At 42.0% G+C, this 15,750-nt stretch overlaps 1 protein-coding gene across 2 annotated transcripts in view; it reads right to left on the bottom strand.

The window, feature by feature from the left end:
• AP2B1 (adaptor related protein complex 2 subunit beta 1) overlaps nt 1-15,750 on the bottom strand; it is an 85,960-nt gene that overhangs the window by 61,883 nt on the left and 8,327 nt on the right. For both annotated transcript variants that reach the window (XM_075264756.1, XM_075264757.1), the window contains exons 2-3: nt 5,334-5,393; nt 2,688-2,793 (exon numbers count right to left, since the gene is read on the bottom strand). In XM_075264756.1, coding sequence (XP_075120857.1) covers nt 2,688-2,793; nt 5,334-5,370 — 143 coding nt within the window. In that variant the 5' untranslated portion in view covers nt 5,371-5,393. The remainder of the gene's footprint in view (nt 1-2,687; nt 2,794-5,333; nt 5,394-15,750) is intronic.

Below are 15,750 nucleotides of genomic sequence, written 5' to 3'. Positions count from 1 at the left end.
TTGGGTATCATGCCCAGGAATTCGATGCACTGAGAAGGTATGAGACAGGACTTTTCCTGGATGATGAGCCAGGTGAAATAGCTCCAAGGTGATCCACAAGCTGGTCAGATTGTCCATCCTGGAGGGAGCTTTCACTAAGAGGTCGACCAAGAACGCAATCACACTGGAGGTGGGGGAGGTCCCTCTGATAGGTGCCAAGAGAATTCTGAGCTGGTTTCGACAGAAAACAGAGAGAGAAGATGAGCTCAGGCTGACCGGATGGCAGCTTCTTATTACAGCAGGCACACACAAAAAATTTTTTTTAAAAAAAGTGGTAGCGATGGAAGAGACAAATTGCTCTTTGCAGGAGGACATAGTGGCAGAGTCACAAGAAGAAAGGAAGGGGGTAATCCAACAGAGGGGGTAAGCCAGCACGGAGAGGAATCCCAGAGAGGGGGAAGAAATTTATACTATTCCTATGTCCACAGGATAAGACAGGCAAGAAGGGACCTCGCACTGGTCAGTCAGAGGGTTATGGGAGAGGGCTTAAAGCACGGGAAAGGGGCAGGTCTAATTGAGGGGTACAGATACTGTTTTGGATTAGTTTTTATTAACATTTTTGGGAGTCCGTGTGAAAAAAAAAGCATGTGGTTTTTTGCATTTGCAGTGTTCACTCTGAATTAAAAATGACATGACAACTTTGGCGGGTCATTACGATTATGGAGATATATGTTTAAATATATATTATATTTATAGGTTTTATTATGTTTTACCACATTTATGAATAAAACACTACTTTCTGAAAATTAACGATTTTTGGGGTCACCATATTCTGACGCCTATAACGTATGTACTGTTTTGATGACAGAGATAAGGGCTTCTCATTTATGAAGCAAGTTGTAGTTTTTATTGCTACCCTTTTTTGGTATGTATGACTTTTTAATACCTATTACTTTTTTAAGGAAGCAAGGACACCAAAATATGTTAATTTGTGAACTGCAACCCGTAGGGCTGTGAAAATATATTTTAAAGATGAGATTATTCTCCTTAAAATGATACCAAGATCATCATAATAGTCCTTACAATATTCAGATCGATTTGCTGTTAACAACGCTGTCTGATATTGATCACGGCATCCGAAGGGTTAATCCCCTTTCAGAGTATTTCCTGACACCAGTGGTTACTAGAGATGAGCGAGTACTGTTCGGATCAGCCGATCCGAACAGCATGCTCGCATAGAAATGAATGGACGTAGCCGGCATGCGGGGGGTTAAGCGGCCGGCCGCCGTCAAAGCGGAAGTACCAGGTGCATCCATTCATTTCTATGGAGCATGCTGTTCGGATCAGCTGATCCGAACAGTACTCGCTCATCTCTAGTGGTTACGTTCAGCACGAGGTAACCGTATGGTGCAGAAAAAGAAGGGGTTCAAAATTAAAATAAAACATTATTCCGTAAGGAGGACTCTCCGACAGAACAACACTTTACTAGGGCATAAGATGAAACCTACAATGTTGATATATGGGGAGTCTGTCACCAAGACCCAACATATCAACCCAGCCCCATAAATAGAAAGCTTACAGTGACCTGAATCAAAATCCGTTTCCCTGCTTTGTATTGGTTCCTCCATTGCAGAGATATCACTGTTTGCCTCTTTGGCATTGTTGCTGCAAAGAGCTCATTTGCATGTTGACAAAAATGGTACCTACAGTAGGCAATGTATTTATATTCACACTAGAAGGCAATGTGATTAGATTTTTAATTAAGGTTATGTTTTAGGGGTTTATACAATTTTTCAGCAATTTTCCCATATTTTGTATATCAATGGAATGGTATCTTACAGAGGTTTTGCTACCAGTATCTGGGAGACCATTTTTGGTCATAATCTAAGCCAACTAATAAGTGTTGTAAAATTAGACTCGACAATCTAATAATATTTCAGATTTATGATCCAGCATTAGACACAGTGACAAACTTTGAATTTGAAAACTGTCTAGTCTAATCCACTTTCAGAGTATTTTCCAATTCCAGTGGTTAGTCTCAGGCTTCAGCAAAGTTAACTATACTTTTTTTTTTTTTTTATCTAGATTGTGAGCCCTATGTAAGGGAACATCGCTACGCTCCTGGCCTGCATGAAGCCAGCAGCGGCAGGAGCGATGCTGCTATTCCGGAGGGGGGGGGGGGGGGGAGCAGAATAGCAGCATCGCTCCTGCCGCTGCTGGCTTCATACAAGGCAGGAGCGTAGCGATGTCGCAAGCACCTGTGCCGGCGTCTAACCCTCCCCGGCATCCGCCTCCCTATCACAGCGGATGCCGGGTCTGTATTGGCGGCCCCTTCCCCCAAAGTGTGAACTACCCCCCCCCCTCTCGCTCCCGTGCACTTAGCCCCTCCTCCCTCCCCCCTGAAAGCAGCAGATACATCACTTGACTTTTGACCAGATAAGTCAAGGGTTTGTGTCAACAAAGAAATGAGTAAAGTAAGATAGTGGGCAAACAAAGCAGTTTTGCTGAAGCAATATATTTAGGAAAAGTCTTACATTCACATTAACAAGCAGTATAGATAGGATCCTTGTGTTGGGACAACCCCTTTAAGACCATATTAGTAAATCTGACTGACTGTGTATTCAGTGCTTGATCTACTAGTGTCTGAGAATAAAAAAAAACAAAAAAACTTAAGACTTATTTGGAGGCGCACATATAATAATTATTACCTCACATCTTTGCCAACAGTCATGGCGGCAATGACCTTCTTCACTGCTTCCTTGCGCTTCTCCTTCTTCTCATTATTTAATTCTGCTTTCAGTTCAAAGATCTCTCCTAAAACAGGAAATAATATATACATGATTTTATATACATAATATACTGTATTATAGACTTCAGACTATAACCACTATTAACATAATAATGCTGATTTTACACTGATTTGGAAAGCATGAAAAGAGATCCAGCTGACCAGTAAGTCAACTATGGCAAAGTTCACATCTGCAGCACAGTCTCCACTCTGCCGCAGAAACAGTGAGAAATCAGTATAGAGTAAAGTCCTGTATGGATGAGTTTTCTCTCCACTGGTTTTAGCATGTAACAAGCGGACACCTAACGGACCCTAATATATTCTATGGGGTCTGCCGTTGTCCACAGGTAACCACTGTTTCGGTGGTCGGCCTCGCCATAGTTTGGGTAATCTTGTGGACATCTAGCCAGCGTAGATGTGAGCCTAGTCTAAGGAAGAAACTCTAGTAATGTAATACAGGATTTCCCCTTATTAATAATTAAATTACCATTTCTTCAAGACATATCTTCATCAACTTTGTACATACAGTACAACTGAGCCTGGTGTGGTATGGTCAATACTGACATCTGCATTTAATGACTTCAGAAGAAAGGGAGGTACCTCCATTCGCTATCAGCACCTCTGCAAACACAACCACAGGGTGGCAAGATCTCCAGGTCGACCTTTGGGAATATCCATAGTATGCTCTACCTAACTCCCTACCCAGTTTAAGAGTTCAGAAGACTGCAATATGAAACCCCCTAAAGGTAATAAAAATATGATTAAAGTTTTATATAAAAAAAAATGTTCAGAAATAAAACTGTCTCCAATCCCAAAAAGTTTTCTAGATAATAAAACATTAAAATATAATATGCATATAGAGTATTGACATGTCCATAATGACCTGAGCAATACAACTTCAAAAAATGGCAGAATTACTGTTTATTTGTCTGGTCACTTGTGTTAAAAGGGATTAAAAAATTTTAAATTTCAAAATTGGCACCAATAAAAACCTCAAATCTCACTGTAAAAAAAAAAATCCCTCACACTTTCCATTGCAAGAAAAATAATAAAGTTAAGGATTATGAAAACTGCAAAGGCAAAAAATAAATAAAAATTCGGTAGTGATAATGATATCAACAAAGAAAATAACTATCAGGTTATATAAGCCATACAAAAAAACAGAACAAATTCAAAGCATAGAAAGAAGATTGTGGAATTGCTTGTTTAATTCTTTTCCCTCCCAGTCTCCTAAAAACTGTGTAGCCTCAGGACATTGTCATAAACAGCCACGCTGGTAAACGCAGCTGCAGAAAGGTGAAAAAGTGGTGCTCAGAAAGAGGGCGAGTAACAGAGTAAGAGGCCAAGGAGTGAGTGGCTGCCAGCAGTAACATGAGATATGTGTACCAGGCCCTGTGGCACAAATTTGGGGCTACCAAGATGGCTGAAACTCCCTTGGTCTTGAGCTTCTAGAGAACTCGAGGGGGAAGAGAAAAGGAGGGAACAGGTCAGAAGGTGGAAGTTCAACAAGGAAATCACGAAGGCGACAGTGGCCTGAGAGTCCTTGAGCCTGACTACGAAGCGAGAGGCAAGGAGCTCTAAGCCAGGACTGCCCAACTAGGGGCACAAGTGTAAAAAGATCTTCTGGAGAACCAACCACATGGACAGCCAACAGAGCTGGAACAAGACGCTCCGCCCAAAGCCGAGAGCAGGCGGCTACAGCAAGGCCACACAGCTCCTAGTACCTCCCTGTAGGATCAAGCAGGTAACTGCGGCAGAGTTGGCAGGGTGGACTTCAAACAAATGCCCAGGAGGGAAGAGGTTCGGTCAGATAGGGACCAAGAAGATGGCTCCCAGTTCCAGTAGGTAGATCTAGAGGAGGTATCAAGCTTTGGACCACAGACCTGAGCGAACAGGATACTGAATACCGCTCCCCAGCCAAAAGACCGGTGGTCTTATATTTCTATTGCTCTTATATTTCTACCTTCTGCTCAATCCACTCCTGTGTTTGGCTCAAAAAAGCACAGGAAAATTTGCAATAAAAAAGCTGCATTTCCACAACATGGAGCCTAGCTTTAGGCTATGGACTTGTGGAAACACAGCTTTTTTGTTGCAGATTTTGCTGCGGTTTTTTGTGCCAAAGCCAGGCGTGAATTGAGAATAAGGGAGAAGTATAAGATCTTTCTTTATATTTCCCATTCCTTTTGTATCCATTCTTGGCTTTGGCTCAAAAAACGCAACAAAATCTGCAACAAAAAAAAGCTGCATTTCTGCAACGTGAGGCCTTAGCCTAAAGGACTTTTCCCGGGAGGGTTTCAACATTTACCTGATTTCTATTAAAGACAAACCATGGATTTCCGAGCTTGTTCCAACAACGAATCACGTGATCGGAACCAAAAAGTCACTCTGCCTCCTACCTCCTCCTCAGTGTTCACTGCTACTGCTAGTAAACTGTGCAATGGGACCTGGCTATTAATGACGTATTCGGCAAGCCCCCAAGTGATGTTTATTTAAAAATTTCCCAAAAAGGTCCCTTTCATCAGTTAAATTCAAAAATGTATGATAATACATTAAAAAAATACCACACCTTTCTTGTTTGTGGTGAAATACTTTGAATCAGTCATGTTTGCACCTTTTCTTCAGCTACCTACAAAACACAGACAAAAGCAGAATATTAGCATTTACCATATCGTGACATCACAACATGATTATTATGTAACCTTTATACTGTTACATTAAATAACTGAAACCATTAATAATGTTCTAGCACATGTATAACATCACTGACATCATCTGGGCATCTAGTTACCCTGACATCTTGGCACTGAACTTCTTTATATATATACATAGGTTTTCGGGTATTGTAAAGGTATTATAAAAGTCAGGAAAATGGAGTAAAACATCTTGTTATTCGTTTTGTTACAAAATGAAGTATGTCAAATTTTTGGAAGGATAAAAGCAGCTAGGGGAAAAGAAAAAGGTTTGCACAGTAATACATAGAGACACTGCTAGAGATATGCAAGTCACATCCGAATCAGATCAGAATATTGATCTGAGCAGAGCTGAGTGTGCAGCAGGGTTCAGCGTACACTCAGCTCTGCTTCATTTCCGGTGTAGGAGTACTGATTTTTTTCCCATAGGAATGCATTGACCAGCGTTGATTGGCCGAATGCCATACAGAGTACAGCATTCGGCCAATCAATGCTGGTTCTGCCGGAGGAAGCGGAGTCTAAGATCGGTCCACAGCAGTCTCCATTCTGATCCGATCTTAGACCCTGCCTCCTCACAGACGAGCCTATGGCAGAACCAGCGTTGATTGGCCGAATGCTGTACTCTGTATGGCATTCGGCCAATCAACAATGGTCAATATATTCCTATGGGAAAAAGTCAGCTCGTGCATATCGCAAGCTGACAGGGATCCCAACCAGATAGAGCCCCAAAGAGCTGGGTGAGTGACATTCCCACCTAAATCAAGGTAATCCCTAGCTAACCCTGACAGTACATCGATCCCTGTCTCACAGTCACATAGTTCACAGTCTCATATGAACCGGATATTAAATCCACTATTTGTATAAATTGGAGGTCACCTGATTTTGCCAATTACTTTTTCCGATGCCTCCGTTGTCGTAGTTCCTGTCCCACCTCCCCTGCACAGTTTTTGGTGCAAAAAAGCGCCAAGGAAGGTGAGAGGGGATACGAATTTTTAGTGAGTTTGCCACCTGGTGTTCGACTCGAATATCTCGAACAGCCTGATATCTGATTGAACATGCACTTGGTCGAACACTGTTCGCTCATTTCTAGTAATCATCTAATCTTGAACTTTTTGTTCCCCCCCATGACATACTAGCCAAGATACATACCTATAATTTACCTTTCTGAAAAGGAATAAGTATGTAAGCTTTAAAAAGTGTTGGTTATTACATTGCTTGCAATACTGGGGTATTTAAGCATGCAGACTGCTATTTTGTTCGTAATGGTGCTAATAAAGTGACACGGAGACAAATGTACAGGACAATCCTGCTGCAGAAATGAGGACAGCATGCAAAGCAGGAACACTCGGCAACAAGCAGCAAAAAACCAAGTTTCCATTTTAATAGCAAAACAATAGAGGCTGTGTCTGGTAGGTGACAGCACAAAATCTTTACAATCCTGATGACAAGTATCAGCATGCTGCCAGTAAGAGAGAAATCGGGGCTAGAACACAGCACAAGACTGTGGACAGCAAGTCTTTATTCCCAGCTGAAGCTTCATCAAGATGCAAAGTGTGAACAGAACTGAAAATAAGATTTCTATGAAGTCTGTCTAACAACCCAAAGGGATTAAAAAGCCTGGACTTCTCCGTATAAGGCTCTATGTACAGGACATGTCTAAAGATGGCCATACACATCAGTTTTTATGGCTTAAAAATACCACAAACGTCCGGTTTACATATTTTCAGCTGAAGTGTTTGTAGTGTTTCGCATGACCATCTGTCAACCTGCGCAAGCTCACTGCAAACTCAGACATGACCCTGGCCTTCCCTCGCCTCCCCTGAGTCAACGAGCTCCAAATTGAGAGGCACTTTGCGCATGTAATGGGATGCCTATAAAGCAGATAAAGCCTGATCATTTTCTTCTGGGTACAGCAGAGCATGCATACGCAGTACATTGCGTCTCTTAATTCAGAGCTGACAGACTCAGGTGGAGGCGGGGGAATGCCAGGGTGAGGACATTGTTGCTGGAAGGGGGAATGAGGCAAGGGGAAAGAAAAGCGCCAATGTGTTGATTCATTAGCACTGCCAAGTCCTGTGGTTTGTTTAGCAACGCTGCTGACAAACTCCTTTTATAGGGAGTCTATCATCTATTCACCTATCTCCACCATGCTACACAGCACATTACAGTAATAAATAATATACCTCTGTAAGGCTTATCCCTATAGTAGATTTAGAGAAAAAACAACTTTCGAGTATTATGTAAATGAGGCAGTTAGTGCACTAGGGGCGGGCTTTTGCCACTCAGACTCCTACCACCCTTTGCAGTGACAGTTGATCTCCCCACCTATATGACATCATCCTTCCTCCTGCAAGAAAATATACATACTCTATAAAAGTGACATAGAAAAAAGCATGCCTTTGTTATATATCAAAGTAATGTGTTCTGTAATGAGGCGATAGCAATTAATTATGATTAGGACAAGTGGTAGATTCCCCCTTGTCCATTTATCAGGCAGTTACCTTTTACATATTAGGCTATGGAGAAGGAGGCTACTGGAAAACACACGCAGATAATTGCTGCAACACTCTGCAACTTTGAGAGTCAGAATTAAAAAACATGGCATCTTCTTGAAAGGAAGTGACCTCACATCTGTTGGCCTTGTGGCAATGCTACAGCTCAGACCCAGTAAAGTGAATGGGAATAAGCTGCAATATGGCCATATGACCAATGGACATGATACCACTTCCTGAGAAGACATGAGCCATGTTTTCTAATTCTGCTTTAATACGGACTAGGACGGCAAAGATCTGCAACTGTGCGATATAGGCCTATAAACTATAATAGGTAAATGCCCCACTTAATTCGGACCTTAAATGGCCCCCTTCTGCCCTTGCTCATAGGGATGGAACAGACTGGATTTGTACACAACAGACAGAGCAGAGATAATACATCGAACGTGATTAGGCTTATTGAACATGCCAAATCGGCTAAAATATTCCTATTTCTATTACTCTGAAAAGGCCTTTGATAAAGTTAACTGTTTTTTCTTACTGCCACTCATACTGATTCTCTACCAAAGCCTCAGTGCTAGGATTAGAGTGAACGCTGTCCTGCACATTTCAGATTAGTAACAAAATGAGACTGGGATTTATTCTCTCCTCCACTTTATTTATTACAAGCCATTGATATGCTGGAACCTTTATTTACTAAAATATTTCATTGACTCCTTTCCCTATTGCACCGATATGATCTGCCGGCTTCATTGTGTCCTATCACCGGATACTCCTTATTTTGTGCATTATGTAACTGACATGTTGTGGTTTTATTTTTAATAAAGATATAATGTTGAAAAGAAAAAAACGCTGCAGAAGTCATGGAATGTTGCGGATTGTTAGTTCTGCAGATCATGACATCATGCACAATATATAACAGATAGCTGAGCTCTGTACTTTGGCTATCTCTGGCACTTCCACTGAACGGAGTGGAGAGTGCACTGCTCCATTGAAAAAGTAGGACGAAAGTCCCCGATTGTCCGAATCAGTGGGAGTCGGAGTGGTCGGACTTCCATTCATCTGGAAGTTATCTCTTATCCCATGGATAGGCAATCACTTCCATTCATGGGAAAGCCTCTATTGGGTTGCATGACTGAGGCTCTGTCTTTATAATTACATCATGGAAGACAGACTTGCACATACTCAGGTAGCGCCCTCTATTGGACTGCATGACTGAGGCAGTGACTTCCTAATTACATCATGGAAGACATATTTGCATATTCTTCCCATATATATATAAATATATATACTAGTAGAATACCTGCGGCTTCGCTCACAGAAAATACGTTAAATTGCTGGTTATGCTAGCTAAAGTAAAATTTTCAGTTTCACACTGAAATTGACATTTTCGGAGCGCTACAGCAAATCTTTTTTTTCCCCCACTTTAAATTTTTATTATTTTGGCATTTTACTAATTTGTAGTAACATTGATGTGAGAAGGAATACACAGGGTATAGGGAAAATTTTTGTAACTTAGTTCAGAAAGGTCCCTATTAAAATTTAACTTTTATTGCTTATATTTAAAACACGAAAATCCCCAAGTGAAATGAGTGAAAACTAGCTCTGCTGGGCCTATTTTCATGTATCAGAGTTACCTTTAGGGTTACATTAGCCGTGGTGTTCAACCCTCATTTAAATGTTTTGAGTTCACCACTTTTAGTGCTTGCAAACAAAAAACCCTATACTAGGATCAGATAACCCTATAACCAACACCAGCATACTAGTATAAAAACATTGGAATGTCATTTAGACAACATTGTAGCTAAATCAATTATGGTGAGTAAATAATGGTGAGTCCTGTCTTAGTGATGTTGCTGTTGCTGCTGGTCTCGTCGATCCTATGGGACCAGGCTGCTACACATAGGTCCCTCACCTAATAAGTACTATGATATAAATTGCCTCGACGCGTTTCCCTAACTGTTCATCAGGAGGTAAGTAAATTTAGCACAATCGCATAATAGATGTGCGGTTAAAACCGCAGTTCACGGGACCATGAGGGTTGGCCCCGTTACTTAAGGGATTGACGCTGGTCTCTGTTCGGGCTCGGCTCTAAATAGCTAGAGCGCCCGAGTGTCCGCCTCTCTTGGACACGCCCTCTGCCCTCCGCGGCCCAATCCATTACCGCCGAGGGAACGAGCCCACACAGAAGGCGTGTATACTCTGCAAGGACGGCAGAGGTTCGGGACTCGCGCATGCGCGAGTACTTAGTTAAAGCACACATCGCCGCTCGTACCATGATGAATGCTGGTAAGTGTGAATAGATGTCTTCCGCTCCTGAGATTTGCTACACCGATCAATTGTAGCGATGGACCTAGGTATGCAGTAGCTCAGAGACATACAGACTGGGTGACACTTTAAGATGGTATATGGCCGTAGTCTCCGATTTCCACTACTCAGGTCCCGTTTGTATCAACCCGTAGCGCAAGATGCCGCCTGGCAGCCGCATAGTAGTATCCTGCTATGTGCATGAACTTCCTGAAGAACGAGTGTCTTAAATCTTATGTGTTCTACAGGTTTTTCATTTAAGATGTTATGACTACATCCTTTATGTGCCAATAAAGGGTTCTGTTTACTCCCCTATGTATGTCTCTTTCTTATAACACTAATCCATTGCTTTACAGGTCTAGCAGACAGTTACAGATACATTACTATTCACATAGCTCAACCAATTTTATTTTTGAAAGAGAAACTCTTCAGAGAATTTTTGAAAGGTTTTTAATATATCAATAGCATGATAAACCGTAGATCAGAGATACCCTTATCTTCCAGAATTCAGAATTTTAGTCCCTTCTAATTTGCACCGTGGAAAAGAGTCACCACACACGCGTGCGTTCATATCGGGAAACAGATGAAAATTACACCTCAATGGCGTCTAAATAATGAAGACAGGGAAGTTTTACAGGAATGGCAAAAATGAAATAGATTCATTTAAACCCCCCGGCTTTATGGATTTGAAGCGGAAAATCCACTGAGTCTCCTTCTTTAGGATCCATCCCTCCCAGTCACCTCGCCTAATGGAACGGGGGACTCTTTCCAGCCCCTGGAATTGGATGGCAAAAGGGTCTCCCCTGTGGTGGCCCCACACATGATTTGCCACTGGGGTATCTCGCTGATGTACAATATCCCCAATGTGGTCTAGTACCCGTCGGCGAAACTCTCGCTTGGTTTTTCCGATATAGTTGATATTGCAGGCGCAGGTCGTCGCATATATAATGCCTTCGCTTCGACAGTTAATAAACTGGCGGATTTTAAAGATTTTGCCAGTCACATGTGCTGTTACCTCTGTGCACTTTCTAATATATGCGCAAGCCCTGCAGGACCCACACTTATAAGTGCCCATAACACGGGATTTAGAGAGCCATGTTTCTTCTATTGGGCCTGGATGGAGATGGCTACTTGTCACTAGATCTGCCACATTTCGTCCCCTCCTAAGGGTGCATTCACACTGAGTAAACGCTAGCTTATTTTGTAGAGTAAAATTACACTTGTAAATTTTGCTATCCCATTGACTTCAATGATATTTTTTTACAAGTGTAAAAATACGCCTGTAAAAAATACGCCTGTAAAAATACGCCTGTAAAATGTCATTGAAGTCAATGGGATAGCAAAATTTACAAGTGTAATTTTACTCTACAAAATAAGCTAGCGTTTACTCAGTGTGAATGCACCCTAAAGGTGATAGATGGATGGGGAGTAATGATTTTTTTTGTATCCTCATCCTGTAGGAGAATACCCCAATAGGTATTGAAAATATGGTTAATTTCCTTTGTATATTTGTTGTATGTCCCTATCATTCGGGTGACCTGTGTTGTTTCTTCTTTTGTTTTTGGAGTCAGGAGGGTTTCCCTTGGAGTGCATCTCGCCATTTCCCTAGACTTGCTGAGTAGACTCACTGGATAGCCTCTAGATACAAATCTCTGTGTCAAAGCCTCACTGTGTTTGTCAAATTCCCTTATCGAGGAACAGTTCCTTCGCACTCGTAAGAATTGCCCTTTTGGAATGCCCCATTTTAGGGCCATAGGGTGATGACTGTCCCAAGCAAGTAGCGAGTTGGTCGCCGTATCTTTCCTAAAGAGACTTGTCTCCAGAGTATTTTGTTCCGTAACCGTGATGGTAATGTCTAAAAATGAAATTTGCCTATCATGTATTGCTGAGGTAAAGTGAAGGTTTAAGTCGTTGACATTCAGATGCTCAGTGAACTGATTGAATTGCTCATGAGTCCAGGACCAGATGATTATGACGTCGTCGATAAAACGAAGCCATAGGACAATATACTCTGCCCACTGTTCGAAATCGTCACTGAAGACCACAGTTTCCTCCCAAAAACCTAAGTATAGGTTAGCATAGGTCGGCGCGGCGGGGCACCCCATCGCGGTGCCCCGCCGCTGATGATAAACCTTGCCATTAAAAAGAAAGATGTTATGGGAAAGAATAAAACGTAATAGTTCCAGTATGAAGTCACTGTGGTCCCTAAAACGTGCCCCCGGGGTCCCCAGGAAGCGCCCCACAGTCCCACACCCCAAATCATGGGGGATGGGGCTGTAGAGCGCCTCCACATCAAGGGTCGCCAGGGCCGCCCCAGATGGTATCTGGATGCCCTCCAAATGCCGGAGGACATCCATCGTGTCTCGGACATAGGAGGGTAGTGCCAAGACGAACGAGCGTAATACTTCGTCAACATATTCGCTTGCACCCTGTGTTAGCCCCCCTATGCCCGAGACAATGGGACGGCCCTTTAATGGCGAATACCCTTTGTGTATTTTGGGTAAGATGTAGAAAGTAGGGACCCGGGGGCACGCAGGGATCATGTATTGCCATTCAGTCTGTGTGATCAAGCCATTGCTTTTGGCCCGATCCAAGATTTCAGTTAGTTCAGCAGCAAAATCTTCCGTTGGATCATTGGGGAGTATCCTATATGCATCGGGATCAGATAGAATGCTTGTGCATATATCAATGTAATGGTTTCTATCTAACACCACCAAGTTCCCCCCCTTGTCTGCCGCTTTCACTATGATAGATTTATCTGTCTCCAGGTTCTGTAATGCCAACCTTTCGCTCTTGGGCAGATTATCACGTTTGTATCCTAAATTTTTAGACAGTTTGTCTAGACCATCAATGACAAGTTTTTCAAAAGTGTCTATGATTTTTGTGTCGCAAGGGGGGGGATTTTTTTTATTTTTTAAACGTAAAGATGTTAGTTGTAGTGGTACAGACTCTCCCTGGCCTTCTAAATGCAGACTTTCTAAGGTTCTGATCCCTGCCAGGTCTGACGGTTCTACTCCCAAGTCACGCGCTTGGGCGCGTTCAATTGTGTTCATATATTTCGACCACTTGAGTTTCCTTGTGAACAGGATGGTGTCCTTTACCCATTCAAAGTGGTTGAAACTAATACTTGGAACGAATGATAAACCCCTAGTCAACACTTTTTCTTCATCTTTACTCAGTTTACGGCTTGATAGATTAATAATCTGAAGAGCATCCCTATGTTCATGTGCATTTCTCTGTTCAAAATCAGTGCCGGGTTGGTGTGGGAGGTCAATTAATGAGCTGTCGGATCTGCCCTGGTTCTTAGAAGGTAATTTGTAATAGTTGGAGTTTGACCTAAAAACCTGCCTACCCCACTTCCACCCCCATTTCCAGTCTGTCCAGGAGTTCTTTCAGTTCCCTGTTGTTGTGCCTCCCTCCTCCATCTACCCCTGTTATTTTGTGTGTTTCCACGTCCCCTTCCCCTTCTTTCTTTACTTCGTGTAGTTCTTTCGCTATCAGAAGTGTCATAGTCTGATGAGGACACATTACTACTAGACGGGATCTTATGTAGATCTGCATATGCCCGGTTGTCTTTATAGTCACTCAGGTCTCTGGAAAATTGATAGTGTTTCCTAACCTTTATGAGTTGTACAAATTTCTCAATATTGGCCTGTAGATCTTTCTCTTTTTTCTGAAATTCTGAATCAGATGAAAATTCCTTTGCTTTGGTGATTAAATCATTTAACCGCACATCTATTATGCGATTGTGCTAAATTTACTTACCTCCTGATGAACAGTTAGGGAAACGCGTCGAGGCAATTTATATCATAGTACTTATTAGGTGAGGGACCTATGTGTAGCAGCCTGGTCCCATAGGATCGACGAGACCAGCAGCAACAGCAACAGCAACATCACTAAGACAGGACTCACCATTATTTACTCACCATAATTGATTTAGCTACAATGTTGTCTAAATGACATTCCAATGTTTTTATACTAGTATGCTGGTGTTGGTTATAGGGTTATCTGATCCTAGTATAGGGTTTTTTGTTTGCAAGCACTAAAAGTGGTAAACTCAAAACATTTAAATGAGGGTTGAACACCACGGCTAATGTAACCCTAAAGGTAACTCTGATACATGAAAATAGGCCCAGCAGAGCTAGTTTTCACTCATTTCACTTGGGGATTTTCGTGTTTTAAATATAAGCAATAAAAGTTAAATTTTAATAGGGACCTTTCTGAACTAAGTAACATTGATGTGAACAACAACTTTTTTTTTAAATTTCAACATTTTTATGGATTTTACACTACATATTATGTAGTATAAACTATTACAACTATTTTTTGAACTTTGAATTTTTTATTTTTTTTTTATCAAAAATTAAAATGTATGCACCTTCCACAAACATATAAAGCATTTACACCCAATTAATAACATAATGCAACCCTTCCCCCTCCCACCAGTGTAATCTATAAGTAGTTCACGGACCAAAGAGAAAAATTGGTTTCCAGTTACACAACTATCCATTGTAGGGCTTCAGTGATGAAAGCTCCCTGTATAGTAAGCAATAATGACAATTTTACTATGAGGCAGTTTTCGCCTGACCAATATTTCTGCTAAGTAAGGCTGTTTGCAGAATACAGTATTTTTTATTTTTTAAATGTAAATTGGGATCCCCATATTGGGGTCACAATGTACATTTTTCCCTATAAGTATGTTTTTCAGAGTATGGGAGGAAATCCACGCAAACATGGGGAGAACATACAAACTCTTTGCAGATGTTGTCTCTGCCAGGATTTGAACCCAGGACTCCAGCGCTGCAAGGCTTCAGTGCTAACCACTGAGCCACCGTGTTGCCCCCATACTACATTATTTTTCACGGGTCTCCAGGCTGTGGATTCTACATTTCCATAGACTTCTATGAATCCTGCAAAATTCACAGCTTTGTGTACAAAGCAGTATATGGAACCACCAAATCCAGAGCCCAGAGGCCTCTGAAAAATACTGTAGTGTGCAAGCAGCCACTAAGGATACCAGACATGTTTTGTCAGTGCGTGCATGTATGTGTGTACACATGTGATCCATGTGTATGTATGCTTGTGTGCATGCACGTGTGAGGGTCCATGTATAGGTATGCGCGTAAGTGTGTGCATGCATGTGGTCCGTGTATATGCGGATGTGTTCCATGTGTTTGTGCGTGCACAGTGCAAGTATCCATGCATGCGGTAGTTGTGTGTGAGTATGCATGTGCTCTGTTCAGCCTTGTGCATCCATCTGAGTGTGTTTGCGTGTGTGGTATTTATGGGATGATGTGATATTTTTGGGGTGGTGTTTGTGTTGTGTGTGTCTAGAGTGGTCTGGTGTTTGTATGGCGTGTTGTGGTATTTGTGTGATGTTGTGCTTGTGGGTTGGTGTAGGTGTGCTGTCTTTGTGATGCTTATATGGTGTTTGTGTGTGGTGGTGCGGCCCCTATAGCAGCGACTCTTTGGCGCCGTCGCTATAATCCATCCC

This window comes from Leptodactylus fuscus, chromosome 2, assembly GCF_031893055.1.
Source record: "Leptodactylus fuscus isolate aLepFus1 chromosome 2, aLepFus1.hap2, whole genome shotgun sequence".
In the NCBI taxonomy this organism is placed as follows: Eukaryota; Metazoa; Chordata; class Amphibia; order Anura; family Leptodactylidae; genus Leptodactylus; species Leptodactylus fuscus.
Note: the sequence above shows the minus strand (reverse complement) of the source record. Positions and strands in the feature narration are given on the sequence as shown.